The 24208-nt window shown below is 44.4% G+C and overlaps 2 protein-coding genes across 2 annotated transcripts in view; both read left to right on the top strand.

The window, feature by feature from the left end:
* Nucleotides 1–15069, top strand: part of dcn (decorin) — a 29370-nt gene extending 14301 nt beyond the window's left edge. Inside the window, exons 3-8 of the mRNA XM_088347446.1 lie at nucleotides 4636–4748; nucleotides 8481–8694; nucleotides 8769–8882; nucleotides 8956–9049; nucleotides 10572–10710; nucleotides 14221–15069. Of these exons, the coding sequence (XP_088203572.1) occupies nucleotides 4636–4748; nucleotides 8481–8694; nucleotides 8769–8882; nucleotides 8956–9049; nucleotides 10572–10710; nucleotides 14221–14421 (875 nt within the window). The 3' untranslated portion in view covers nucleotides 14422–15069. The remainder of the gene's footprint in view (nucleotides 1–4635; nucleotides 4749–8480; nucleotides 8695–8768; nucleotides 8883–8955; nucleotides 9050–10571; nucleotides 10711–14220) is intronic.
* A 5115-nt stretch (nucleotides 15070–20184) lies between these two features.
* On the top strand, nucleotides 20185–23031 carry lum (lumican). Its single transcript, XM_088348118.1, has 3 exons — nucleotides 20185–20350; nucleotides 20883–21758; nucleotides 21836–23031. The coding sequence occupies exons 2-3, from the start codon at nucleotides 20888–20890 to the stop codon at nucleotides 21988–21990; spliced, it is 1026 nt and encodes a 341-aa protein (XP_088204244.1). The 5' UTR covers nucleotides 20185–20350; nucleotides 20883–20887; the 3' UTR covers nucleotides 21991–23031.
* The last annotated feature ends 1177 nt before the right edge of the window (nucleotides 23032–24208 follow it).

The following is a 24208-nucleotide window of genomic DNA, read 5'->3' as shown; positions in this document are numbered from 1 at the left end:
ACCAGATGTGCAAGATGGGCAGTCAGGTTAACAAGTCAGGTACACAGTACCATTATATTGTAAACAATAACACTGTAAGTAATAACACTGTAAGTAACAATAGTGCAGAGATCAAATGTGCAAGCTATAAAAAAACTGCCACTAGTGCAAAAGTCAAATTAGCAGCCGTTTAGATTTTAGTTAACTATATGTTAGATTGACCATTTAACAGTCTAATGGCCAGGGGGACTAGACTATTGCGGAGCCTGGTGGTCCTGCACCGCACACTGCAGTACCTCTTCCCAGAGGCTAGCAGAGTGAATAGTCCATGATGGGGGTGAGAGGGGTCCCCGGTAATGTTCTTAGCATGGGATAAGCAGCGCTTCTGGCCAATGTCCTGAATGGAGGGAAGTGTAGTCCCGATTATTTTCTCCGCTGTCCTCGTTACCCTCCTCACACTACCCCAGTCGGTAGCGCTGCAGCCTCCACACCACACAGAGATACAGCTGGTCAGGATACTCTCTATGGTGCCCCTGTAGAATGTGATGAGGGATGGTGGGGGCAGGTGGGCTCTCCTCATCCTCCGCAGGAAGTACAGGCGCTGCTGTGCCCTCTTAACCAGAGATGCAGTGTTCACGGACCAGGTGAGTTTGTTTGTGATGTGCACCCCTAGGAACTTGATACTGCTGACAACCTCCACAGCCTTGTTGTTGATGCAAAGTGGGGCATGGTTGGGCTGGTTTTTCCTAAAGTCGACAATGATCTCTTTAGTCTTGTCAACATTCAGGACCAGGCTGTTGTCCTTGCACCAGCCCACCATCTGCTCCACTTCCTCTCTGTAGGCCAGGTCGTTGTCATCCCTGATGAGGCCCACCACCGTTGTGTCGTCAGCATACTTCACGATGTGGTTTGTGGCGGACCTAGGGGCGCAGTCGTGTGTCATCAAGGTGAACAGCAAGGGGCTTAGGACGCAGCCTTGGGGGGAGCCCGTGCTGAGGTAGATGACATCTGAACTGAACTATAACAATGATGATTATAACATTTACAAAAATGATAACATTAAGCTCTTAACGTCGTGTCTGTGTGTCACCGGTCACAGAAATCAGTCATGCCACCTATCAGTGAAAAGGGAAAACTCTTTAAATTCGAGATGGGATGACCATTTCAAAATGTACTCGTCACAGAAACTGTCATATTTACTGATGCAAGGCACCTGTGCCCGCTCCTTTGGCGCCTCGGACGCCGATTGGCTCCCTGTCTGTCGTGTCCAGCATGGTCGCCGTAGCAACCGGCTGGCCCCGCCCCCTGGGCAACAGCTGAAGCAGATCGCTTAATTTGCGCGTTTGCTTCTTAAGGGGGTTTTGGGTTTTGCGGGGGGGGGCTCATTGCATTTTCTGTCTGCATTTCCCATTCTGTTTTGCTCTGTCCTGTTTTGTTTGAGTCGGAAGAAACCTGTGTTTGCACGTTTTTAGTTAAAGCCTGTTTGTTCTGTCTTGTCCCTGAGTTTTGGACGACTTTTATTTTGCTAAATAAAAGTTTTGATCGTCAACGCAATTGAGTTCTCCCTTCCCGCCTCCGTTCTGGTCCGGTCCCCCGTGACACTGTCCCTTTTTAAACCCCTGCCTTTCTGTCATCAGTCCGTCTGCGAATCACAGCTCACGCTAGGCAAGCTTTTCGACCCTGACCCTCTCCTGTTCTGATCTCGACCACAATTTTTTCACCCCCGTCTCTCCTACTGATGGCTTTTTTTCCGCTCTGGACACCGCCACCGCTCGCCACGGAAATACCACTTCCGCGTCTGAGCAACCTGCTCCTCGTGACCAGCGATCTTGGGATCGTGTGTACTATCCTTTCCCTTCTTCCCAATAAAACTAAGAAACGCACGCAAGTGGGTCTTGCCTACGTTCCGGTCCTGACAGAAACGTCACCAGGAGTCTGAAACAGGAATCTTTGTTCCCAACGTGACGGTTGCACCGCCTGACAGGCAAGTGCGCCGGCCAGTGCATAACAAACTGATTTTTATTCAAACGTAAAACCTCAAAACCCTGGTTCAACTCCAGTCTGAGATGTAGCAACAAGACTTACCAACATTAGGTAAAAAAATGGAACCTTTTCTCCTTTTCCTGCTGCCCGATATCAAACGACGCACGGCCCGGTATCAGTTTTGCCGACCACGGGTTTCACTGACGTTTCAAAGTCTTCGTCCATCAGGAGGAAATTGCTTTACTGATAAGCTTGGAATCAAGGAAAACGCTAAACTGTCCAAAGATAATGAAGGCCAAATGTTCTTCTTCAAAACCACTTAGAGGCGACAATGACTCTTCAGGGTCACGACAGTTTACCTCGAGGTGAACTTTGGTGTTTATCTAGAGCGAGATACACTATATACACAAGACAATAAAAGTCTCTCTTCAGTCTTTTGTTTACAAATGTAAGTGGTACTTTTCGTCTCTAAGTCAAGCACGACGTTCCGGTCAAACTGGGTGGCTAATGGTCAACTAACAAGCCTCTTCGCTATTGAGATCTTCCGAAGATCTAAAGTTCAGATCGTGCACAAACAGCATGCCGCGGAGATGAAACCTTGGGACTAGACTCTTTAAAACCGGCCTACAGTAGCAATAGCCAGCTGGTCTGGAATGACACCGAAGGCTTGTAAAAACACTGCGGCTGCGTAAATGCTAATACCAGGAAAAGGTAAGCTCAGGGAGTCTCCGCGTACCATGATTAGAAACATGTGACTGTTAAGGGTGGTACGCCAACTACGGTTGTCACGGTTGATTTTAACTTTGAGCAAGTCAACAGAATTTAGTTGCAGAGATTCCTGGGTTATTGCGTTTTATAGGGACAGCAAAAATCTGCTAAGTAGTTTCTCTACGTCATAAGAGCCCCCAAAGGGTTGGACTCACCTCCAGGAGACGTCATTACAGACTGAGAGTATAGAACTATAACAAAAAAATACTATATATCTACAAATGATACATACCACACAATAGCAGTTAAATGAACGGTTTTATTGTCATTAAACAAAAGAAAAACAAGATTGGAAGGCTTCTCCTTTCAGTGTTGGAAAGCAATTTAGAGAACAGCCGGCAAGTAGCTAGATCGGGTGTCATAGATTTGAGCCGAGTCACCCGGCGTTGGAAAGATAAAGGGTCCACAGCAGTGGCTTGGAAGAGTAGTTAGCCTCAACGTTAACAGTAGACTGGACTTGAAGCACCACTCTTGCCCTCTCCCAGACACCGCTGGAGTCGCTTCTGGAACCCGGTAATAATCCACGAAGCACCCTCTGGGGATGACCATTTTGTCGCGCTCTTTTGATGATCCTCAGAGTCTGATTTAATTGATGAGTGTCTTTTCAATGCGACGAGTCGCTAAAAGCTAGCGGTCGCTCTGCTTCCCAGTTTGTTTGACTGACACCGTACATCAGCCTATCACAACTGCATACACCAGACAGTCACACCCAACCAACGCCAAAGCGCACTGCCTCGAAGTAGCGAGGGGTCTCCGTATTTTAGTTTTATCCCGCTGTCTCATAGACATAATATGCTCTCTGTACGCAACACATCCTTGAAAAGCACTTTCAAGATGTGTCGATGTTTTCAAAAGGAAATAACTGGATTTAATTATGTTTCTAAAATGTTGTACCATTTATTATAATAACAATACATTCTACTTCAAAGTGACTGTCGGGACACCCATGGTCGCTTTACAAAGAGTAACAAATAACAAGCAAGAATAAAACAAGCAAGTCATACATAGCAAACAAAGAACAGAGTTAAAACGGGGGCAGTGTGTGAGGCAGATGATCAAGAACAGGCAAGTCTGCGGAGGTGGGTTTTGAGTCCGGATTTGAAGGCGGACAGGGTGGAGAAGCTCCGGAGATCAGGCGGCCACGAGTTCCAGAGCTGGGGGGCAGAACGGCTGAAAGCTCTGCTCCCCATGGAGCTGAGACAGGCATACAATAGCCTACTTAAAAACGTTTTTCACAGACTTGATCATTCCCGAGCGCCCATCTCAAAGCGGAACCAAAATCTCATTAATCAAAAACTTCCTATTTCCGAGTTTCACGATTCCAGACAAGGTATTAAAATGTGCTGGGCATGTGTTGGAAGCGATTCAAATGGAGCTTGGCTATCGAAGCGTGACTCATGCTGACTTTTAACTCCAGTACTTCTCTTATCCATTTCCTGGACGTCACTAGGCGACTCATTTGTCATCCTTGAAACAGCCATGACTGCCAGATTTCAAATATAGCAGGCATGCCACATCCTTTCAATAAAGTGAAGAGCTTTCGTGTCAAACAAATAGGATGCGCTAAGGAACTCAAACCTGGGACCAGACCCAAAGAGACTCCGAATCCGCCCCAAAACATATTGAGAACAGGTGACGTGCCGCGCTAAAACCTTGGTGGGGAAGTACGCCAATCAGGAAATTTGTTTCCAGTTCCATTTCCTGCCGTGTGCTTTGGAGAATCCTGAATATGGATCGTTATTTGCTCACGACATATCTTCTCCAGGTTTCTGACTTTTGGACCTCATGTGCGACTCACACATTTCTCAAAATGGATGCGATTGTCACTTTGGAACTTGAACATCGTCATCTTTTGTGGAATTGTTAAAATATCTTTCTTAATCAGTCTTTGGTTCCTTCCCTCAGGTCTGAAGGAGGTTCCCAAGGACATCCCAGACGACACAACCCTGCTCGACCTGCAGAACAACAAGATCACCGAAATCAAGGAGAACGACTTCAAGAACCTAAAAGGACTGCATGTAAGAGACCTTGGACCAGGGGTTGGGAACCTATTTACCCAAAAGGCCATGAAAACAAAAATAGTTCGATTTTTTGATAGAGAAACATTGACAATATCATATATTTAAAGACAAAATTCAACAAAACTGCAAAACAAAAGCTAACTTTTCAGCAGATTTTGTTTCTCTGTTGTGTCCCATATCAATAGAAGTATACCAGTTTCATTTTTAACAGCATCTGAGGCTTATTTTGACTGCCATTGTTATCCTATATCATGCGATGAGATTTGTGTATAGCTCCGCCTATTCCTACTGCTCACCCAATCAAATTGCCCGTGGTGCTATACCAGACCTTTGGGGATTTAAAGTTTGTCTCGTTGCTTTTCATCTTATGGTGTCTCAACATTGAATATAGTTTAATGAGCTTCCGTATAAAGGATTATTTAGTGATTTTCAGCCAAAATGAAGTCTGTTGGTGTGACACCTAGACTGTAAACTGCAGCAAAGACTGTGCCCTATATATACTGGACCAAATCGGTGGCGTCGGCTCCACAATCGTCTTTTTTGTCTCCACATGTGCCATAACGGTTTGGTACATCATTCAGTCTTGATTCATTTTTAGCACCATTACGAGTCCCAACATTGATTGACTTCTGGAAAGAGAAGTCAAACATCTACAACTCTTTCACAATGTCTAAAAATTGCCCAATTTAAAATAGACAAATGCAAAGTTTTCTGTAAACTGGTCGTCTCGGAACGGTTCCTTTTGGAGACGGCTAGACCTAAAATTAGATCATGTGTAAAATACAATTTCTAGTTTTCCAGATTGTGATCAAATTTGACATAGTACCAGGCAAGGCTTCAAAGCCATTGTCCAAGCCGTTTTCCCGGCTCATGCAACACTCATCTTCAGGCATTTGATTGCGGATTGGGAGGATAAATACCTTCTATTTCTGTGTGTTCTAACTCAGATGACTAAATACTAATAGCACTTGCAGTCATTTCAGTTGGAAGTTTAAATTTTCACGTTGCATCTCATCTCCGAGCCAGATGTACTCATGAAAAGAGCCATATATGCCTCGCTAGCCATATGTTACCGACCCCTGCCTTAGAAATGAGATGTTAGACCATCGCAAACTATCCTCGATGGCTGCATGTAATGCATGTTTTTGAGGCTTTTCTGTTCTGACATGATGGTGGTGAATAAGCCATGTGGGGGAGGCAGGAACTGCGGGCAAATGTTTTCAAAAAGAGGACGCTATTTATTAACAACAGTCAAGAGGGTACCAAACAACTCACAAAATGTCCAAACAAGAAACCAGAAACAATAAACAAGCTCGTCAACGTTCAAAGGACTGAACTGGAAATGGAAACTGCAAGGGATAAAGTTACAAAGTAACAAAAAAAAACTGGCATGAAAGAAAAGGGAAAAGAAGAAAGAAAGAAAGAAAGAAAAAAAAAAGGCCCGCAAAACCGAACAAAAATGTCCTTTTAAAGGTTCCGGGATGATTGGGCACAGGTGTGTGATCATCGGACACACCTGTGCCCAATTCAAAATGCCAGTTGGGGCCCTCTGCTGGTGGGAGGTATGCCACACCCTCATAGTTTCTTCTTCAACACAGGTGATATCAATCATCCGCTTGTTAGCAAACCCTGTAGGAGAGTATCCAAGTACTTCTAATCACCTGAACGAATGAATGAATGAAAACTTTATTCGAACATCCAAATAAAAACAGAACTAAAACAATAACTCAACAACAAAATACCGTTACATAATATGTTCGAAAAGGGGTAGTCAGAAGCAAATGCTTATTTTCCCTACGCCTTCATCTTCCCTATTAAATACACCAATGATATTAACAACAATAGTAATAATATTCATAATAACAATAGCAACAATATCAACAAAGTTAACAGTAGTTGGCACGATTCCCAATCTCTCGTATCACTCATACCCCATTTTCCTCATCTCTCTATTCCGCCAGTCATGTTTTTTTGTATTTAAATTTTAACAATAGTTGGACATTGTTTGATCTGGTCTTGTCAATTGTTCCAAAGTTTGACTCCGCACACAGACACACACATACTTTTCCTGGTGGTTCTCACCTTTGGGATTAGGATTAAAGAAAAATGCTGGACTATGATACTCATGGACCAAGGTTTCCTGCCCCACCCCCTGTTAATGATGATAGACTTTCCACTATTATTAATTCAAAATTTTATGATTTCACATAAATGGGCAGTAGCTTGGAATCCTCCTGTACTGCCACTCCCTTAATGCCAGATGTACAGGAACGATTGACGCGTGGAACTCCGCGATCCGGTTCTCTCGTAGGAACGAGCTACATTCCTAACATTGCTTCTTGTCTGTTTTTACAAACGCCAGTGCAGACTTGAACTTTTCCTGCAACTACCCGTTGCCGACAACCGATAAGCTTCGAAAATGTCATGGAAAAGTTTAGGGTGACCTCGCAGGAACGCAATTTAGAGGAGAATCAACACTTGTAAATGTCAAACTCATTGAAGAACTCTAGATTCTATGTCTATATATAGTCTGATGGAGCGGGTAATTGCCTCCTAGCCTCTGAAAATAATGTTTGTTTTAATGATGTGTGAACATATGGTTGGAAGCTTATAAGATTGCGGTCTGGCTTGCTTTACCGCCCTATCTTATGTCATTGCTCCCAATTACCAGGCTAAAAAAATTGCACTGATTGGAAACAGCGCAAGACAAACGCTTTAACCCCTTAACGTCGCAACGGCTCGATGGATAACATCACGATCAATCCAAATTGACATATAAAAGAAAATCCTCCTAAAAGCAGTCCCGTATCATTGGAAGTGCCTCGTTGCAATCGGTCTGTTTCGCCACATAATTCCCGTTTACAAATAAACGGACTCGTAAAACTATTCCTAATATGGCCGTTAGCTTCTGACCTTTTGATTGACACCACTCGCGGCCAATAGCAGGCCCTTTTTTACAGTCCACAGCCTGCATCAACCAAGAAGGGCTTGTTTGATCATGGGAGATGGCTTCATTTAGCTCTGAATATCTTCAGCCAGTAGTAACTGATTTAAACGGTGATTGACACATTGATTGGCCAATGAAATTCTGAACAGAACGTTGCGCAGATATGCACTGTGTTTTCAAATAAGAGCCCAAAATCAAAGTGCAAGACGCCAGTTGTGATTTGTTTTTAGCACCGTTATGAGTCCCAACATTGCTTGACTTTTGGCAAGAGATGTCAAACATTTACAACTCTTTCACAATCTCTAAAAATTGCCCAATTTAAAATACACGAATGGAAAGTTTTCTGTAAACGGTTCGTCTCCGAATGGTCACTTTTGGAAACGCATGGACCTAAAATTTGTTAATGAGTAAAATACAATGTTTAGTTTCCCAGATTATGATCAAATTTGACAAGGTACCAGGCAAGGCTTCAAGCTATTGTACAAGTTGTTTTTCTGGCCCATGCAACACTCATCTTCAGGCATTTGATTGCGGATTGGGACGATAAATACCTTCTATTTCTGTGTGTTCTAACTCAGATGACTAAATACCAGTAGCACTTGAAGTCATTTCAGTTTGGGACAAAACTTGGGAGTCTTACCTTTCAAAATAGACTAAAAATGTCCATATTCTCCAAACAGTTCAAGAACAGCATTCAATTAATTTTGGGTACATCTGGGATGGGGATCTGAGCCGAATTTTACAGGAACGTCAAAAAGTTGAAGGTTTTTCCTGCTCCACAGGCGCTGATCCTGGTGAACAACAAGATCAGCAACATCCACACCAAAGCCCTCAGCCCTCTGAGCAAGCTGCAACGCCTCTACCTGTCCAAAAACCAACTGAAGGAGATGCCAGCCAACATGCCCAAGAGTCTGCAGGAGCTGCGCATCCACGAGAACGAGATCACTAAAATCAAGAAAGCCTCTTTCCAGGGAATGGCCCAAATCATCGTGATGGGTAAATCGAATACGACGGAGGGGGGGTTTACGAATCGTTTCCGCGATGTTCCTACGCTATCCTTCCCGACCCAGAGCTGGGATCCAACCCCCTGAAGAGCGCAGGGATCGATGCCGGGGCTTTCGCTGACCTCAAGAGAGTCTCCTACATCCGTATCGCAGACACTCAGATTACCGAGATACCCCAAGGTACCCCGTCGGCATAGCGGGATTGAAATGGCCCCGGGAATGACACGGTGGCGTTGCGGTGTTTCTGCCTCAGGTCTGCCGAGCTCACTCTCTGAGCTCCACCTGGATAGTAACAAGATCTCCAAGGTCACCAAGGAGAGCATGAAGGGCCTCAAGCAACTGGCCAAGTATTCAAAATATATCCATTACCTTTTCTAGATCAGTGCTTTTGGTGATACCTGCGCTGCTTGGGGCATGCGAAATGTTCGTTTAAATTCCAATATGCAGAGTAATATGGCCATCTATACCCATAGTCTTCAAAATCTCGATTTTCTTCTTTTCTTCATTCGTGAACTCAAAACGAAACAAACTCCTTCCACGTGTTGCGGCCTTATAGTATCAATGGACCTAAAAGAGAAACATTTTACAATGTGTTCATCAAATCAAAATAAAATTCCAAAGAGATTAAAACCAATGCAATTTCTTCTTAGTTATTTATAATTCATCATTAGGCTTTTAAATAAGAGATTTGTTATCTATATATGTATATAGATAGATAGATAGATAGATAGATTTGTTTTTAGCTTTCTATTCAACTATTTAGTCGGGTTTTTACTCTAGCTTTATTTTTAGCTTTCTAACCGGTTATTTATTTGGGGTTTTATTCTTTAAGCTAGCTATCTAACTTTGTTTTTAGCTTTCTGTCTCGCTATTTAGTTGGGCCTTTACTCTTTCAGCTGGCTATCTAGCTTTACTTTTAGCTTTCTAACCGGTTATTTATTTCGAATTTTATTCTTTTAGCTAGCTATCTAGCTTTGCTTTTAGCTTTCGAACCGGTTATTTATTTGGGGTTTTACTCTTTTCGCAAGCTCTCTCGCTTTGATTTTAGCTTTCTATTCAACTATTTAGTTGGGTTTTTACTCTTTTAGCAAGCTATCTAGCTTGATTTTTAGCTTTCTATCTGGTTATTTATTTGGGGGTGTCTTCTTTTAGCGAGGTATCTAGCTTGATTTTTAGCTTTCTATCTGGTTATTTATTTGGGGGTGTCTTCTTTTAGCGAGGTATCTAGCTTTGTTTTTAGCTTTCTATCTCGCTATTTAGTTGTCTTTTAGCTGGCTATCTAGCTTTATTTTTAGTTTTCTAATCTGTTATTTATTTGGGGTTTTACTCTTTTAGCTAGCTATCTAGCTTTGTTTTTAGCTTTCTATCTCGCTATTTAGTCGGGTTTTTATTCTTTTAGCTGGCTATCTAGCTCCCTTTCAGTTTTTTTACCTTTCTAGCTAACTACAAAGCTACCATTATTTCGCAAGCCATCTAGCTAAGTATACGAAAGTGGGAACCATTTGCGCTAATGAGTAACAGAAAGTGGCTGGACGCTTAAAAATCATGGGAGAGCCCTGACGTACACGATTTGGGATTTTTCATCATTTGTCATCTCTTGTGCTAGTTTGGTCAAATAAACGACAGTTGCAGGACTTTCCAGATGACTGGCTTGGAAAGAAAACCTATTAAGGGAATGAACAAAGACAGTTTTGTTGCAGCACCGGTAAAAAGAATGGGTTTCACTTTCCATTCTGTCATAGTCTTCGATCAGAATAGCGACAGGTGTGAACAGAAGACTTTTCCATGCCGTCATTCTTTTTTCCCTTTTTTTTTTTAGAGCAGGGCTGTTACAATAAAGTATGTGTTGATGTCACTCGTTCCCCGCAGGCTTGGTCTGAGCCATAATGAGATCAGCACGGTGGAGAACGGCACCCTGTTGAATGTGCCTCACCTGCGGGAACTTCACCTGGACAACAACGCCCTGACCAGTGTGCCCCCCGGCCTGCCCGACCACAAATACATCCAGGTAAGACCTCCACTTGGGATGGGGATAAATGGCTGCTAGTTTGTAGCCTTCTTGCTCTGATCAAAGACAAACGGGAAAACATACGGTGTCCAGCAAAAGTTTGGCCCCTCCACCAGAACGTTTTTTGTCATATTGCCACATTTTAGGCAACTTAAAGCTAAACGACTGCAAATATTTTCTCAGAATCTACAAGATGTGAGACACAATCCTGAAGTGGACACAAATTATTCTTTATTATATTTACAACAGGAAAAAATGCAAAAATATTGGCCCCCTGTTCTCTTAGCTCAGCCAACAGACTTCAGAAGTTCCCAGATGACATTTAAACATCTGCACTGCGCTTGCAATAATATGAAAATGGAGTGAACATAAAACAACTCCAAACCTACCAAGACCTAGACTTCCCTCTAAACCTTCCGCCCAAACAAGGAGAAAACAAATCTGATAAGCAACCACGATCACAATAGAAGACCAGGAGGCATATACAACTGAGGTGCGACAATCTTTACATAAGACAACAATTAGTCTACTGTGTATAAATCTGCCCTTTTCAGAAGAGTGGCAAGCAGAAAGCCCTCTCTGAGAAAATACCAATTAAAATGCCCATTTGGCGTTTGCAAGAAGGCACATGCTGATCAAATTTGGAACGAGGTACTTGGATCAGATGAGACCAAAATGGAACTTTTTCTACTGAATGCAAAGGGGTACGTTTGGCTTAAGTACAACACTACGCATCAGCCTTAAAACACCCCACTGTCACACATGGTGGTGGCAGCATCATGCTTTCATGCTTTCCTTCAGCAGGGAGCGGGAAGATAGTTTAAGATGTTAGTACGATGGATGGGGCCAAATCCGGGCTGATTTTGGCAGAACATCGGTTAAGAGTCTGCAAGAGACCTGAAATTGGGACGCGGGTTCACCTTCCAATAGGACAAAGACTTAAAATGTCAAGCAAATTCTACAATAGAATAGTTTAAAACTAACAATATAAAGGTATCAAAATGGCTGACCTCAATCCTATAGAGAATTTTTGGAAAGAATCTGTTTCAAGATATGCAAAACGTATAGCGATAAACCCCAAAATACTTGGGGACGTGATCACGGCAAAGGAGGTTGCACAAAGTATTAACTCAAGGGGGCCTTTTTTTAATCTTTTATTCGTCAGCACAAAATAAAATGGATTATTTTCACGATGGTGTCTCATATTCTGTTGATTCGATACTTTGGGGGTTTTATCAATTAGTTTGAAGCCTTTGACAAGTCAAGTCAAGTCATCTTTAATCACAAGGAGTCTCAAAGGGCTGCACAGACTAATATGACAGTATCCCCTGATCTAAAACCTACATGAGGGCAAGGAAAACCTTAAAAGCCTCAACATGAGGAAAATGAAGAAACCTTGAAAGGGACCACACATGAAGTCATCCCCCTTCCAGGATGTCCAGGCAAAAATGGACGTTGCAAAGACGCAGAGATCGTCAACATGAAATATTGGTCATTCATAAGCTAGAGAACATGAGTATATACGTGTGTTTTAGGCTTAGATTGAAACATTTCCACTGAGGTTGCAGATCGAATCTCAGTGGGCCGAGCATTCCACAACACCACAGCTCGAATGGAGAAGACTCATGACCTGTGGATTTCTTCTTGGCCCTTGGGATCACTCGTAGACCAGCATTTTCAGAGTGCAGGCTCCGGACCGGAACATAAAAGGAAATCAAATCTGAAAGATATGCATGATTTTGTAATACCAACAGAATCTTAAAATCACGTCTTTAGCTAACAGGGAGCCGATGCAGGTGAGCTCAAATCGGGGTCATGTGATCCAACTTTCTTGTCCTAGTTAATGACAATACTGCATGTCAAAAGTTCTTGGAGGGGGCAATACTTTTGCAAGGCACTGCAAACCACAACACATGAATTTTTCTATGCTGCTCGTTAGCATGACCGCTGATATGCTGTCTTTGAGTTTTGTTCCCTCATATTTTGAAAAGTGTATGGTCCCAAAACGACATGACTCACCCACCCCATTTGCGCAACCCAGAAAAGCCAGAAAAACTGCAGGCTCTCATGAAAAACTGTTTGTTGGCGGATTCTTTGGAGATTATTATCATTCAAAATGTTTCAGGCCTTGTTTCATTAAAACAACTGTGAGATTTAATTGAGTTATGTGCTCTCACAGTGATTTTTTTTCAGCAGTCGTTTGGATTGGCCAGGAAATGTTCTCTCTCCGGAAGATTTCTGATCCAAATTCGGATTCCTTGGCTCTCGGTTTCTCAGACGTCCCGCTAGATCGTACTGCACATCCAGTTCTTTAGCTTCCATTTCATGTTTTCATTTAGAGGATTTGGCATTTCAGAGATTCCTGGGTTTTGGCGGTTAATGTGGACCACAACCACCCGCGAAAGGTGAAAATCCACAAAGCAGCGTCGCAACTTCATAAAAGCCCCCCAGGGGTTCAACTTACCACCAGATGATGTCATTACCGACCAAAAATATACAACTGTATAAAAAAAAACAATTATAGATCTACAAAGTATAACACACAGGACATAATTGCAGTTGAACGAATGGTTTATTTTAAACAAAAGTAAAACAAAATTGGAGGACTTCTCCTTTCAGTGTAAGCAAGCAATTAAGAGAGCGGCCAGCTAGCCGCATGCTAGCATTGGGTCTCCTCGGACAGAGACAGCTCTCCTCCATAATTAAAATAATACCGTCCAGAATGTAGCGGGTCGCTACTTTGTATCTCCGGGTGATTCGTTTTGTGGCTATTGATAAAGGGTCCACAGTGGTGGCCTCCAAGAGTTGTTAGCCTAGCCGTTAGCAATAAGCCGGCTGCTAGGCTATTGCTTTACCTTCCCACGCCGCCATCAGTCGATTCCTGGAAGCGATAACAATCCACATAGCACCCGCTGGCATTTTTTTGCGCTCTTCTGACTTTCCTTAGAGTCCAATATAATCGATGAATTTATTTTAAACGTAACGAGACGCTAAAAGCGAGTGGTTGCTATGTTTCCTAGATTGTTTACAAAGGCAGGGCCCTCTCAGTTTGACAGACATCATACCCCAGCCAATCAGAAAGTCACACCCACCCAACACAGAGCCCCCTCCCTCATCAGTCCCCACGGTGTGTTGTCTAACAGTACACAATGCACTATAGCAAGGGTGGCTAACCCGTTCCTGGAGAGCCGCACGTCCTGCATTTTTCGGAGGTTTTTCTGCTCCAATCCAGGTGATTCCAATACCCTGGATGGTTATCAAGCTCTCACAAAGCCAGCTAACAAGCTGAAAATTGGCAAAACCTGTGTTGGAGCAGAGAAACCTCCTAAACACGCAGGACTTGCGGCTCTCCAGGACTGGGTTAGCCACCCCTGCACTATACAATGATATTAATGACAACAACAAATCCGCAAAGGAGAGAACCAGCGATAACCGAAGCGCAAAGTAACGCGGTGTATCTGCATTTTGAAACCCACAATTTCATTCCGTGTATTCACTCTTGACCCGCAGGTGGTCTACCTCCACTCCAACAAGATCAGCGCAGTGGGAACAGAGGATTTCTGCCCTCCCGGCTTCAATACAAAAAAGGCCATGTACTCGGGCATCAGCCTCTTCAGCAACCCCGTCTCCTACTGGGAAGTGCAGCCCATCACTTTCCGTTGCGCTTCCGACCGCTCCGCCATCCAGCTGGGCAACTACAGGAAGAAGTAGAGGGTCTCCGTCACCGACCCTCGCCACCCTCCACCATCGCTACCGCCACAGAGGAAATCTGCATTTGGAAATGAGCGTGTGATGGCTGTGTTTGTCCAAACTCTCTCCTAAAAATGGACATGGACCTCAAGCACATAATTGTTTTCCTTTTTTTTTTTAAACAGGAGGGGTTTAAAATTGTTTTTTTTAACCGGTATTTAGCGCAGATTCGGTTGGTAGTCGTCACGGCTTGCAGCAACTCGCATGACACACTCCATCGTTAGAGCCGTCATATAATCTCAGTCATACCGTAGGATAGTCATATATGTCTGAATGTGATTTGTAAACGAGGCCTGTGGAGCGGGCGGCAAAACCCAGAAAGTTTTCAAGCTATTTACAAGAACACCCGGCTTCCATCACCCCTCACACACACTACTCTCCTCCCTATCCGCTTTTACTGTCCAGTGAGAACTGAAGTTCCTTTTGAAATTTAGAATAAACCATATATGTCTGAAATACCACGCCCGAAAATATATATGCATGCTTTGCTTTTCTCGCAATGGCTTCTCAATGTCTTTCCGGTGCTACTTTACTGTTTGTCTCAAGAGAAGTGGGTGTGAATGTTGTATGTACATGGACACTGTATATAAAAGCTGTGTAAAAACCTCCCGTTGCGTAGAAAAGACACAAGCGCTTATCCTAACTTCAAATTGCGATGAATATATCCGCGACAAAGGTGTTCCTCCTTATCTTCGGATCGAGGGGCTCCGGCTTAAGATCTCCTGAAAGAATAAAAGTTACTCGTGGAAAATGACAGAAACCGTGCGTTGGCGTCATCAAAGGCCGAAAAGAGAAGGTATCAAGAACCTATAGCTGGTGTCAAGAACCTATAGCTGGCGATCCAGATGTGGCTCTTTTCAAAGGTACATCTGGCTTAGAGATAAAATGACAGCCACACATGGTCGAATCCTGTATGCATATAACCCACCTAGCGCTACTGGAAAATATAGTTCGGTCCAGTATTTAGAGGCCACAGTTTTAACATAAGTTAACAGTCACACTGACAAACCTGTTTTGTCTGTACATCGCTAGGGAATGCCTTATATTCAGATTCAGATTCCGATTCCGATTCAGATCTACTTTATTGTCATTCTAGTACACGTGTATACAGAACGAAATGTCGATACATCTGACCCGCACAGTTTCCTCGAATGTACAGATATAAGTAAAAGTTGTATTGTATTATGGCTACGTATAGTATTTTACCATACCATAGTGCCGATAGTATGGCTACGTATAGTATTTTACCATACCATAGTGCCGATAGTGCAAGAGGAGTAGCTAACCAGATGTGCAAAATGGGCATTCAAGTTAACAAGTCAGGTAAACAGTAACATTAACACTGTAACAGTAACGCTGTAAGTACAATAGTGCAGAGAGCAAATGTGCAAGGAGTGGCAAGCTATAAAGAACTGCCAGTAGTGCAAAAAGTCAGATTAGCAGCCGTTAAGATTTAGGTTAACTATATGTTAGATTGACCATTTAACAGTCTAATGGCCAGGGGGACTAGACTACTGCGGAACCTGGTGGTCCTGCACCGCACACTGCAGTACCTCTTCCCAGAGGCTAGCAGAGTGAACAGTCCATGATGGGGGTGAGAGGGGTCCCCGATAATGTTTCACTATGGTTCACTGTTGAGACACTTGCTAATGAAAACCCACAAAAGAAACAGTAAACATCAAGAAAGGCCAGTTAAGTACCTAGAGCAATTTAATTGGCTGAGCAGGCTTGTCTGCACTAAGGGGTAAATACATTAATATCCTCATTTGCAGTATTTAAGAAAGATCTCTGCTTGCACATTGTTTTGAAACCATAATTCAGGACAAAAATGGCAAAAAGAGCCTTAAAGATCTTAAGTACTTTAGGAGGGAGATGAGATTAAAGTGGTATATTTGTTGATATTGGTCACAGGCTCTGGCATGATTCTTATTGATCAAATCCTCAAACGTCACAGACTAAAATAGAATACGCTGAAAATTTCGATTTTGTCCGGAGAGCCGATTCGGCGGTTTTGCTCAAATTTGTCTTAAAATATAAGGAATGGCTCTCTCAAAGAAAAAAATCGTATCCAAATACTTTTCTATTATAGCTCTTTGTGTTAAAAAGGTTCCAGTACCCTGTTCTAGAGGATTCCTCCAGAAATACACCACATCCTAGTCCACTAGTGCACAGGAAACACCACCTTTGCACCGCCTTACTTTACGTGACCACTTTTATATTCCGAGACCGGAAAATATTGACACAAGGCGCACAATCCCTGTGATTTACAGCTCTGGAGAGACTGTGGGAATATTTAGGTGAGTGAAATGGAGCGAAACGCAGTGGGTGAGACAAAGCGTTAAGCTTCACGTAAAGCCGTTTGCGGTTGCGGAGCGACATCGATCTTCTGCCGCAACATCTGTAAAAACAGGAGCATTGACAGCCGGGCCCGTCGGGATTCGACCTACCTTTTCCGACACGTGGTCTTCAGGACCGAGCCTGGAACGGTGGCTCCATCTAGAGATGCAATGAAACCCGTTGTTTACATCTGTCAAGATTGTGGTCCCCGCCGGGAAAACCTTTTCCCTTCTCGCGTTAAGCCGGGCTCACAGAAGCCACGGATGACAAGACCTACAGGTTGCCGGGAGTAGCGGAGAACTTTTCAGGTGTTTATGTTGGCGTTGTGTTGATTTCCAAGGCAACCCAGGGACACCGCCCAGCAATGGTAAGCCAGAAATGATAGTCCACAGACACCAAGTGAAGTTCAACCACCAGATGGCATCTGTTTCTACAGATAAAGTAAAAAAAATGGGAAATCGGCTTCAACTTCAACTCAAATATGCTCTATGCGCAACATACAGCACAGATAATTCTTTGCAAGCAAACGTGCAATAAATGAGGCACAATACAAATAGCCAATAGCAGCAGGTTTTAAGAACAAATAGCCGAGAGTTTTCTTTTGAGTCACGTTTTTAAAATCAAGAGACCTAAAAATATATTGGTTTCGAATAAAAAATGTACAAAGTATAGCCGAAATCAAAGTAAAACGGTTTTGCATTCATTTGTCAGTCGGCATAGAGTTGGGAGAGGGCAGAGCAGGGAGAGGGTTCGGGGTCATGACAGCCTGGTGGAATAAGCTGTCCTTAAGCCTGCTGGTTCTTGCTCTGAGAGATGGCAGTCTTCTCCCTGACAGCAGCAGGTTATGGGCGGGTGGGGTGACCAGCAACCCTGGTGGCTTTGCGGGTAAGGCAAGAGTTGTAGAGGTCCAGGACAGGCGTAAGAGGCACACCAATGACCTTTTCCACTGTTCTCACAATGTGCTGGAGGGTCTTTGGGCTGGACACGGTGGAAGTGCCATACCGCACGGTGATCCAGCTGGCCAGGATACTCTTAATGGTGCCTCTGTAGTATGAAAGCATGACGGTGGTTTTGGCTCTTGCTCTCCGGAGTTTGCAGAGAAAAGTACAGGCGTTTATGGGCTTTTTAGGCCAGGGGTGTGATGTTATGGGTCTAGGACGGGGCCTCGCTGATACGTACATCCAGGAACTTGGTACTGCTAACCTTCTCCACGATTGAGTATAAGTGGAACATACTCTATGCGCGCCCTCCTGAAGTCTACAACAATCTCCTTGATCTTCTCCACATTTAGGTGGAAATTGTTGTCTTGACACCACTGGGCTAGCCTGTTTATTTTACTTCTGAAGGTTGTCTCGTGTTTTTTGGACAAACCGTGATAGGGGTTAGGTCTTTCACCAGTTTCCGGTACCTCTCAATATGAATTAACTATGATTATATCAACATTTTCACCTCAATGACGGATGAAACAGAAATCACAAAACATTATAAGTACTATGGATTTCAACATTTGTACTACTGTAGATTTCCTTAGGCATCGGTCTGTTGCCCCCATGTGGAAGTCTGATATATGGCTTGTTTTCTCTGAGTCACATGCTCAGACATTCACATGCTCCATTCGTCCGCCGTCAAGCCCTGTAATCCTAATTGGCTGCTTGAGGCTAATTACCCACTAATCACTTGATGGGTGTTCATTCACGTGCCGTGCAGGATTTGAAACTCCAATACGCCGACAGGGACAAATTCTACCGAGGTCACAAAGTCAATCGGTAGCAGAAGGTTTTGACATTATTTGGTCTACCAAAAATAGCCAGAATTTGATTACCGAATGATTTATTTTAATCTCACACCCTATCCCAATAGGAAACGTGCAAGGCCAAGCGTTCACTCACTCGTAAAGATTCTGTTTGGCTCAAGGTTTCGCAGTGACCACATGGCCGCACGGCAGGGACATAAGGTGGCGTCTGGCTGCCTGTCCAAGACTTTATTAGAGGACTCAGTGTGTCAGTGCCAAGGCGTCCCAGAATATCCCTGTTTGCTAATGCTGTGTGCTTGGACCTGCAAGGATGGCCTTTAGGGCTTTTGGGAGCATTTCTATGCACCGATTCAACCAGTATGCGTGAGACTTTCTGTTCAATCGAGTTTTGTCTTTTGTTGCAGACTGTTCCCGTTGATATTTAATCCATACACTGATATAATACGAGAGTCAACAGCAGAATTGTCTGTGTGAGTTCCAGCACAATTTTTTTGTCGTGCATTTGGTAATATCTCACCAGATAGGGTCCATGGAACATTACCATAACCATAACGCTATTACCAAAGACCACCAATTAAACTCCTTTTTTTGAGTCAGTGCTGTCGTAAAATTGGAATTTGTGTATGGGGCTTACGGAATTCCCCCAGCTAAAAGCCTAGCAAGTTACTTTTTTGGTACACTTCCAACCAATATCAGTTTCTCGAGCCGTCGCCCTGTTTTTCCTGCCTTGGGTGAGGTACAACCCTCCCTTTTGAGGGTCTTTAAATGTAAAACTAAACCGAGAACTGCCATAATAATTGGTAGAACACATTGAACCCAAGCATTCCCAGTTCAGACCATCTTGCTGATGCAAAACTCGCGGATGAGAGATTCACATGAAGAATGTCTAAAGTCTAGCAAACGGCGGTGAAATTCAATCTCCCCGGCGGAGGTAATAGTTACAACATGTGTGAAAGCAAATGGGCTTCCCAAGACGACACTCGCCTGTAGCTCTGGCGAAGCAGCAGCGGCGAGCGCGACCAATGAAAAGCAGCCATGATATCCTGCCGCGCTTTGACAGAGTTATGAACGTCCTCCAACGAATGGGGGAGGCGTTTTTCCCATTAGCCGTCACTCCATTTCTCCAAGAAGAGAAATCCCCCGGTTCCATTCTCGATTAAAAAAACAAAACAATAGAAGGGCCTCGCCGGACCGTCGTTGGCCTTAAAATGTGCTGAGAGGGAAGAATGCAGCGCTGGCGTAAAAACACTGCAAGAAACATGAGAACCGCTTCTACATACCTTCCAAAATTTCTATTGCAGTTTCCATCTTATGTAAGACTTTTCTGGCAGAAGTGTTTTGTGAAACTTTCCAAAACCATATTCACTGAGGATTTATTCCTTCTCATAAGTGTATGGGTTTACTATACCCTACACCCCACACTCCCAGAATTTTACCGTGAAAGGTGATTAATACCATGCAAAAAGATGTTGGCAATTGAAGTGGTTGCACCTGTTGTTGTTGTTGTTGGGTACATGCATCTATAGCATCATTTGATTGTCTAGGACCTGGAAAGGCAAGAAACCCCCTATAGTATCTCCATATACCTTCCAAACCCATCTCCTCCTCCTTCTTCACATTCGGCATCCTCTTCTCCTCCTCCCTTTTCCCCTCTTTCTTTCCATCTCCCCCCTCTGTCTCTGCCTCTCTCTCTCCTCCCTCTCTGCCTTTCTCCTGCGTTTTCCTCCAGAGACGTCTACTTTTTGTTCTACTATCGGCCCTCCAACCCCACGCAGACGGTACGCCGTGAGAGGAGTGCAGGTAAGATGATGCAAGGATGGATGAGTTGGTTCATTGAAGTGGATGTCCGTTTGTGGGTGGGATTTTCTGAAATGCTCGGGACTTTTATCGCGACAATGAGGATGCACGGACGGATGGAGTAGCGATTGGTCCCGGAGGGTTGGATGATTTGCATTCGTGCAGATGTTTTAAGATATCCAATACAAGTGATGTCTTTTGAAAAGATGTGCATCTTCCCAAAGACTGTCCAAATATGCGGTGAATAGCAGGGCTGGGAAGCGATGTGACGTTTCAGCATAAGTCTGGGACATCTGTCTCGCATTAGCACTGCCGTTGCCTCAGTATGCACAGGAATCTGTGAAGATGATTGGTGATTTGTTATTGAGGGGTTAAAAGTACAATGGGGTCCACAGTGCCAAAGTTTCAGATGATTGTCTAACGTTTCGAGGGAGTGGGTGTGGCAGCACCTCTGAATGCGTCCCGTCTGTTTTTTTCTATTCCGGCAGCTTTTGTGGACTCCATCTCAAGTCTATTTTTCTACTCCTCTTTGCAGAAGTCATGTTTCCTCTCCGTGTACACCTGTTGGCAGCGCTCGTCTCCCTGGCACTTTGTCAGTACGACTACGACGACGTACCGCGTTCCTTGATAGGACCCTCCAGCGCAAACTGCGATCGCGAGTGCGAATGTCCCATCAATTTTCCCAGTGCCATGTATTGCGATAGTCGCAAGCTCACGACCGTGCCAATGGTGCCGTCGGGGATCAAGTATCTGTACCTCCAGAATAATCAGATCGAAGAGATCAAGTCTGGCGCGTTTGACAACGTCACCTCCGAGCTGCGCTGGCTGGTCCTGGACAACAATCAGATCACCAACGGGAAAATTGCAGCGGGTACCATCGACAAACTCACCGCCCTGGAGAAACTCTTCTTCAGCCACAACCTTCTGACGGAGCCGGTGATCCCTGCTTCTAAAGCCCTGGAAGAGCTCAAGATGACCCACAACAAATTGAACAAGTTCCCCTCCGGGCTCCTCAATGACAAGGAGAACCTGACCTCTGTCAACGTACAGCACAACGAGCTGAGCTCCGAGGCCGTCGCCGGTTCCTTCAAAGGGTGCAAGGGGCTGCTGTCCCTCGACGTAAGCCACAACAAGCTGAGGAAGCTGCCCGTCGGTGTACCGGCCTCGCTGGAAATCCTCTACGCCGACAATAACGAGATCGACAGCATCGGCTCGGGGTACCTGAGCAAAGTGCCGGCTCTGCGTTATCTGAGGGTTTCTCACAACAAGCTAGTGGACTCCGGAATCCCGGCGGGAGTGTTCAACGTGACATCACTGGTGGAGCTGGACCTCTCCTTCAACAAACTGCGGAGCATCCCTGACATCAACGAGCAGCTGGAGCAACTGTATCTCCAAGCCAACGAGATCACCAGTGAGTTGACGCCCGCTCGTGCTGTTTTGAGTCGATGACCTAATTGTTTTTGCTGAACTTCTTTCCTTTTCCTGCAGAGTTTGACTTGTCAAGTTTCTGCAAGTACGTCACCCCCGTCAACTTTTCCCACCTGAAGCACTTGCGTCTGGATGCCAACAACATCACACACCAGAGCATGCCCCCAGAAGCCTCCAACTGCCTGCGCATGGCCTCTGAAATCATGTTTGAATAAGAAACTCAACCCTTCTTCTTCCCAAACGAAAGGGGATTTACTTGTTGACATAATCCTCAATACCAGCAGTTTCACCCTGACCCCCACCAAAAAAAGTAATGGTATAGAGCAGGGGTGGCTAACCCGGTCCTGAAGAGCCCCGCGTCCTGCATGTTTTGGAGCTTTCTCTGCTGATTGGGATCACCTGGATCATGATCAGGCTCTCACAAAGCCTGCTAACAAGCTGAACATTGGCGTCACCTGTGTTGGAGCAGATCAAACCTCCAAAACATGCAGGACGTGCTGCTCTCTAGGCTCGGGTTAGCCACCCCTGGTATAGAGGTACCTTTCCAACAAACACCAACATAAAGTCTGAGGACATCTAATTGTAGATAGAAAAACATAAGTCCTTGAAATATGACAAAAGGTCTAGTGGCGCAGTAGCTCACTTTGCTAACCAGCGAGCGTCTCGAATGCATATTTTTGTAGATCTAAATGAGGAGGCCGGTCCACCACCTTGCTCGCATTTAACTTGAATCGTCCTTTTCAAAGCACACTTCAAACATTCCAATTCGACACGTCGGCTCGTCGAACCGAGATCTGAGGAAACGACGACGTCGGCGCCTCCGGTGTCTCTATCGTAGCTTTGTATTTGTCTTTTAGGTTACTAGCATGTATAGTATCGAGTCTAATAAAGCCGTTTGATTTCTGAAGCACCGACAAAAAAAGAAAGGGTATTCATGAAAACTCATGTAAAATACTTGTTCCGTAGATTGAATCAATTCTTAAAATCTGAGGTAATAGCTGGCAGATCTAAAAGGTCATGTAGTTGCCGTCCACTTTGCTGATTTGTATTGCTTCCAATTCCTGCATGAATTCAAATCCTATCATGTTTGATAATAAAGTACAGCTTTTGCAGTTTCTGAAGTTCTCTATTGTTGACCTTGTCATAGACCATAACCATCTGTCTGCTTCATGTCTTCTCTTTCAAACCAGAGCCACTTTGGAACGGCAATCAATTGACTGTGAGGAACTTAGTTGGAATAAAACATGTTTCCAATATGTTTGCGTGAAGATTCTTTTTATATTGATGCTCTGCATTTGGTCTTCGTTTCTATAGCGCTTTTCAAGTCAATGAAGAGCTCCCAAAGCGCTTTACAATGTGCTTCACACTTACCCATTCACACACACACACTCACACACCAATAGGGAGTCAGCCATGCAAGGCGCGGACCTGCTTATTGGGGGCACTAGGGATTCAGTGTCTTGCCCAAGGACACTTCGACATATAACACAGAGGAGCCAGGAATCGAACCTGCGACCGCTTGATCCCAAGATCAGCGCTCTACCTCCCGAGCTAATGCCGTGTCATGGACCAGGAACGGAGACGGGACCCAATTGCGTTCGTTTTACTCAGTTTTTATTAAGAAAGAACGGTGCTTGCATCTACGATCCGATGAACGTCGGCCACGGGTAGCCGATGGCAGGAACGCGGAAGTGGCACTTCCGTGTCGAGCGAGGGTCGTCGTTTACAGCGTGAAAACTGGTCGATGGCCGGGACGGGGGAGCAAGGGCAGTAACGAGTCCAGAAACAGGTCGGCAACAGGTATCAGGCAGGAAACGGGGCAGGATAGTGTCGGAGAGTCCAAAGCTTGCCTAGATGAGAGCATAGGTTCACAGACGGTCTGACAACTTCCTTTCGGAAGACGGGAGTTTAAAAAGAGTCCAACAGCCAATCAGCGACCAGGGCTGTTGGCGCCAACGGGGAAACCGCAGGTGCCCCCAATCAGTAATCATGACATGCTGCCCTAGTCTGGTTGAAATCACCTCCCAAAAAGATTGCCACACAAAGTCCGCTTTGTGCTCTTGCAGAGAACATGCACGGGCTCGCCATCGAAAACATAAGAGTGCGCGTCGTGCAAAATAGAAACTTAATTGAGCACAAAGACAAATGTTGCTACTGGTTACTTTAATGAGGAAGGAACATGCTGGGCTACCTATTAAAACAGGGTGATTCCATTTTCAAATGATTTGGTCTTAATTTTTAATTTAGATACGGTATCCGTGCCGGATGTGTTAGGCACTCCGTTAAAGATGGCTAACAAAACATTTCAAACCGCTCGTAACTGTTTTGGGAACAGATTTCTTGAGCTCATGTAGGACATTTATACGGTAGATTAGGGGTCGGGAACCGTTTTGACCGAAAGAGACAGAAAATATTCAGGTTTTCTTCTTTGAG

This window comes from Urocampus carinirostris, chromosome 11 (assembly GCF_059441175.1).
Source record: "Urocampus carinirostris isolate Australia breed hairy pipefish chromosome 11, RoL_Ucar_1.0, whole genome shotgun sequence".
In the NCBI taxonomy this organism is placed as follows: domain Eukaryota; kingdom Metazoa; phylum Chordata; class Actinopteri; order Syngnathiformes; family Syngnathidae; genus Urocampus; species Urocampus carinirostris.
This window is presented reverse-complemented; position numbering and strand designations above follow the sequence as displayed.

Bases quoted from the DNA above. Each gene is read 5' to 3' on its own strand.
- lum (XM_088348118.1), top strand. From the start codon at position 20,888: ATGTTTCCTCTCCGTGTACACCTGTTGGCAGCGCTCGTCTCCCTGGCA. The intron at 21,759-21,835 runs GTGAGTTGACGC...CTTTTCCTGCAG, and splicing joins CCAAGCCAACGAGATCACCA to AGTTTGACTTGTCAAGTTTC.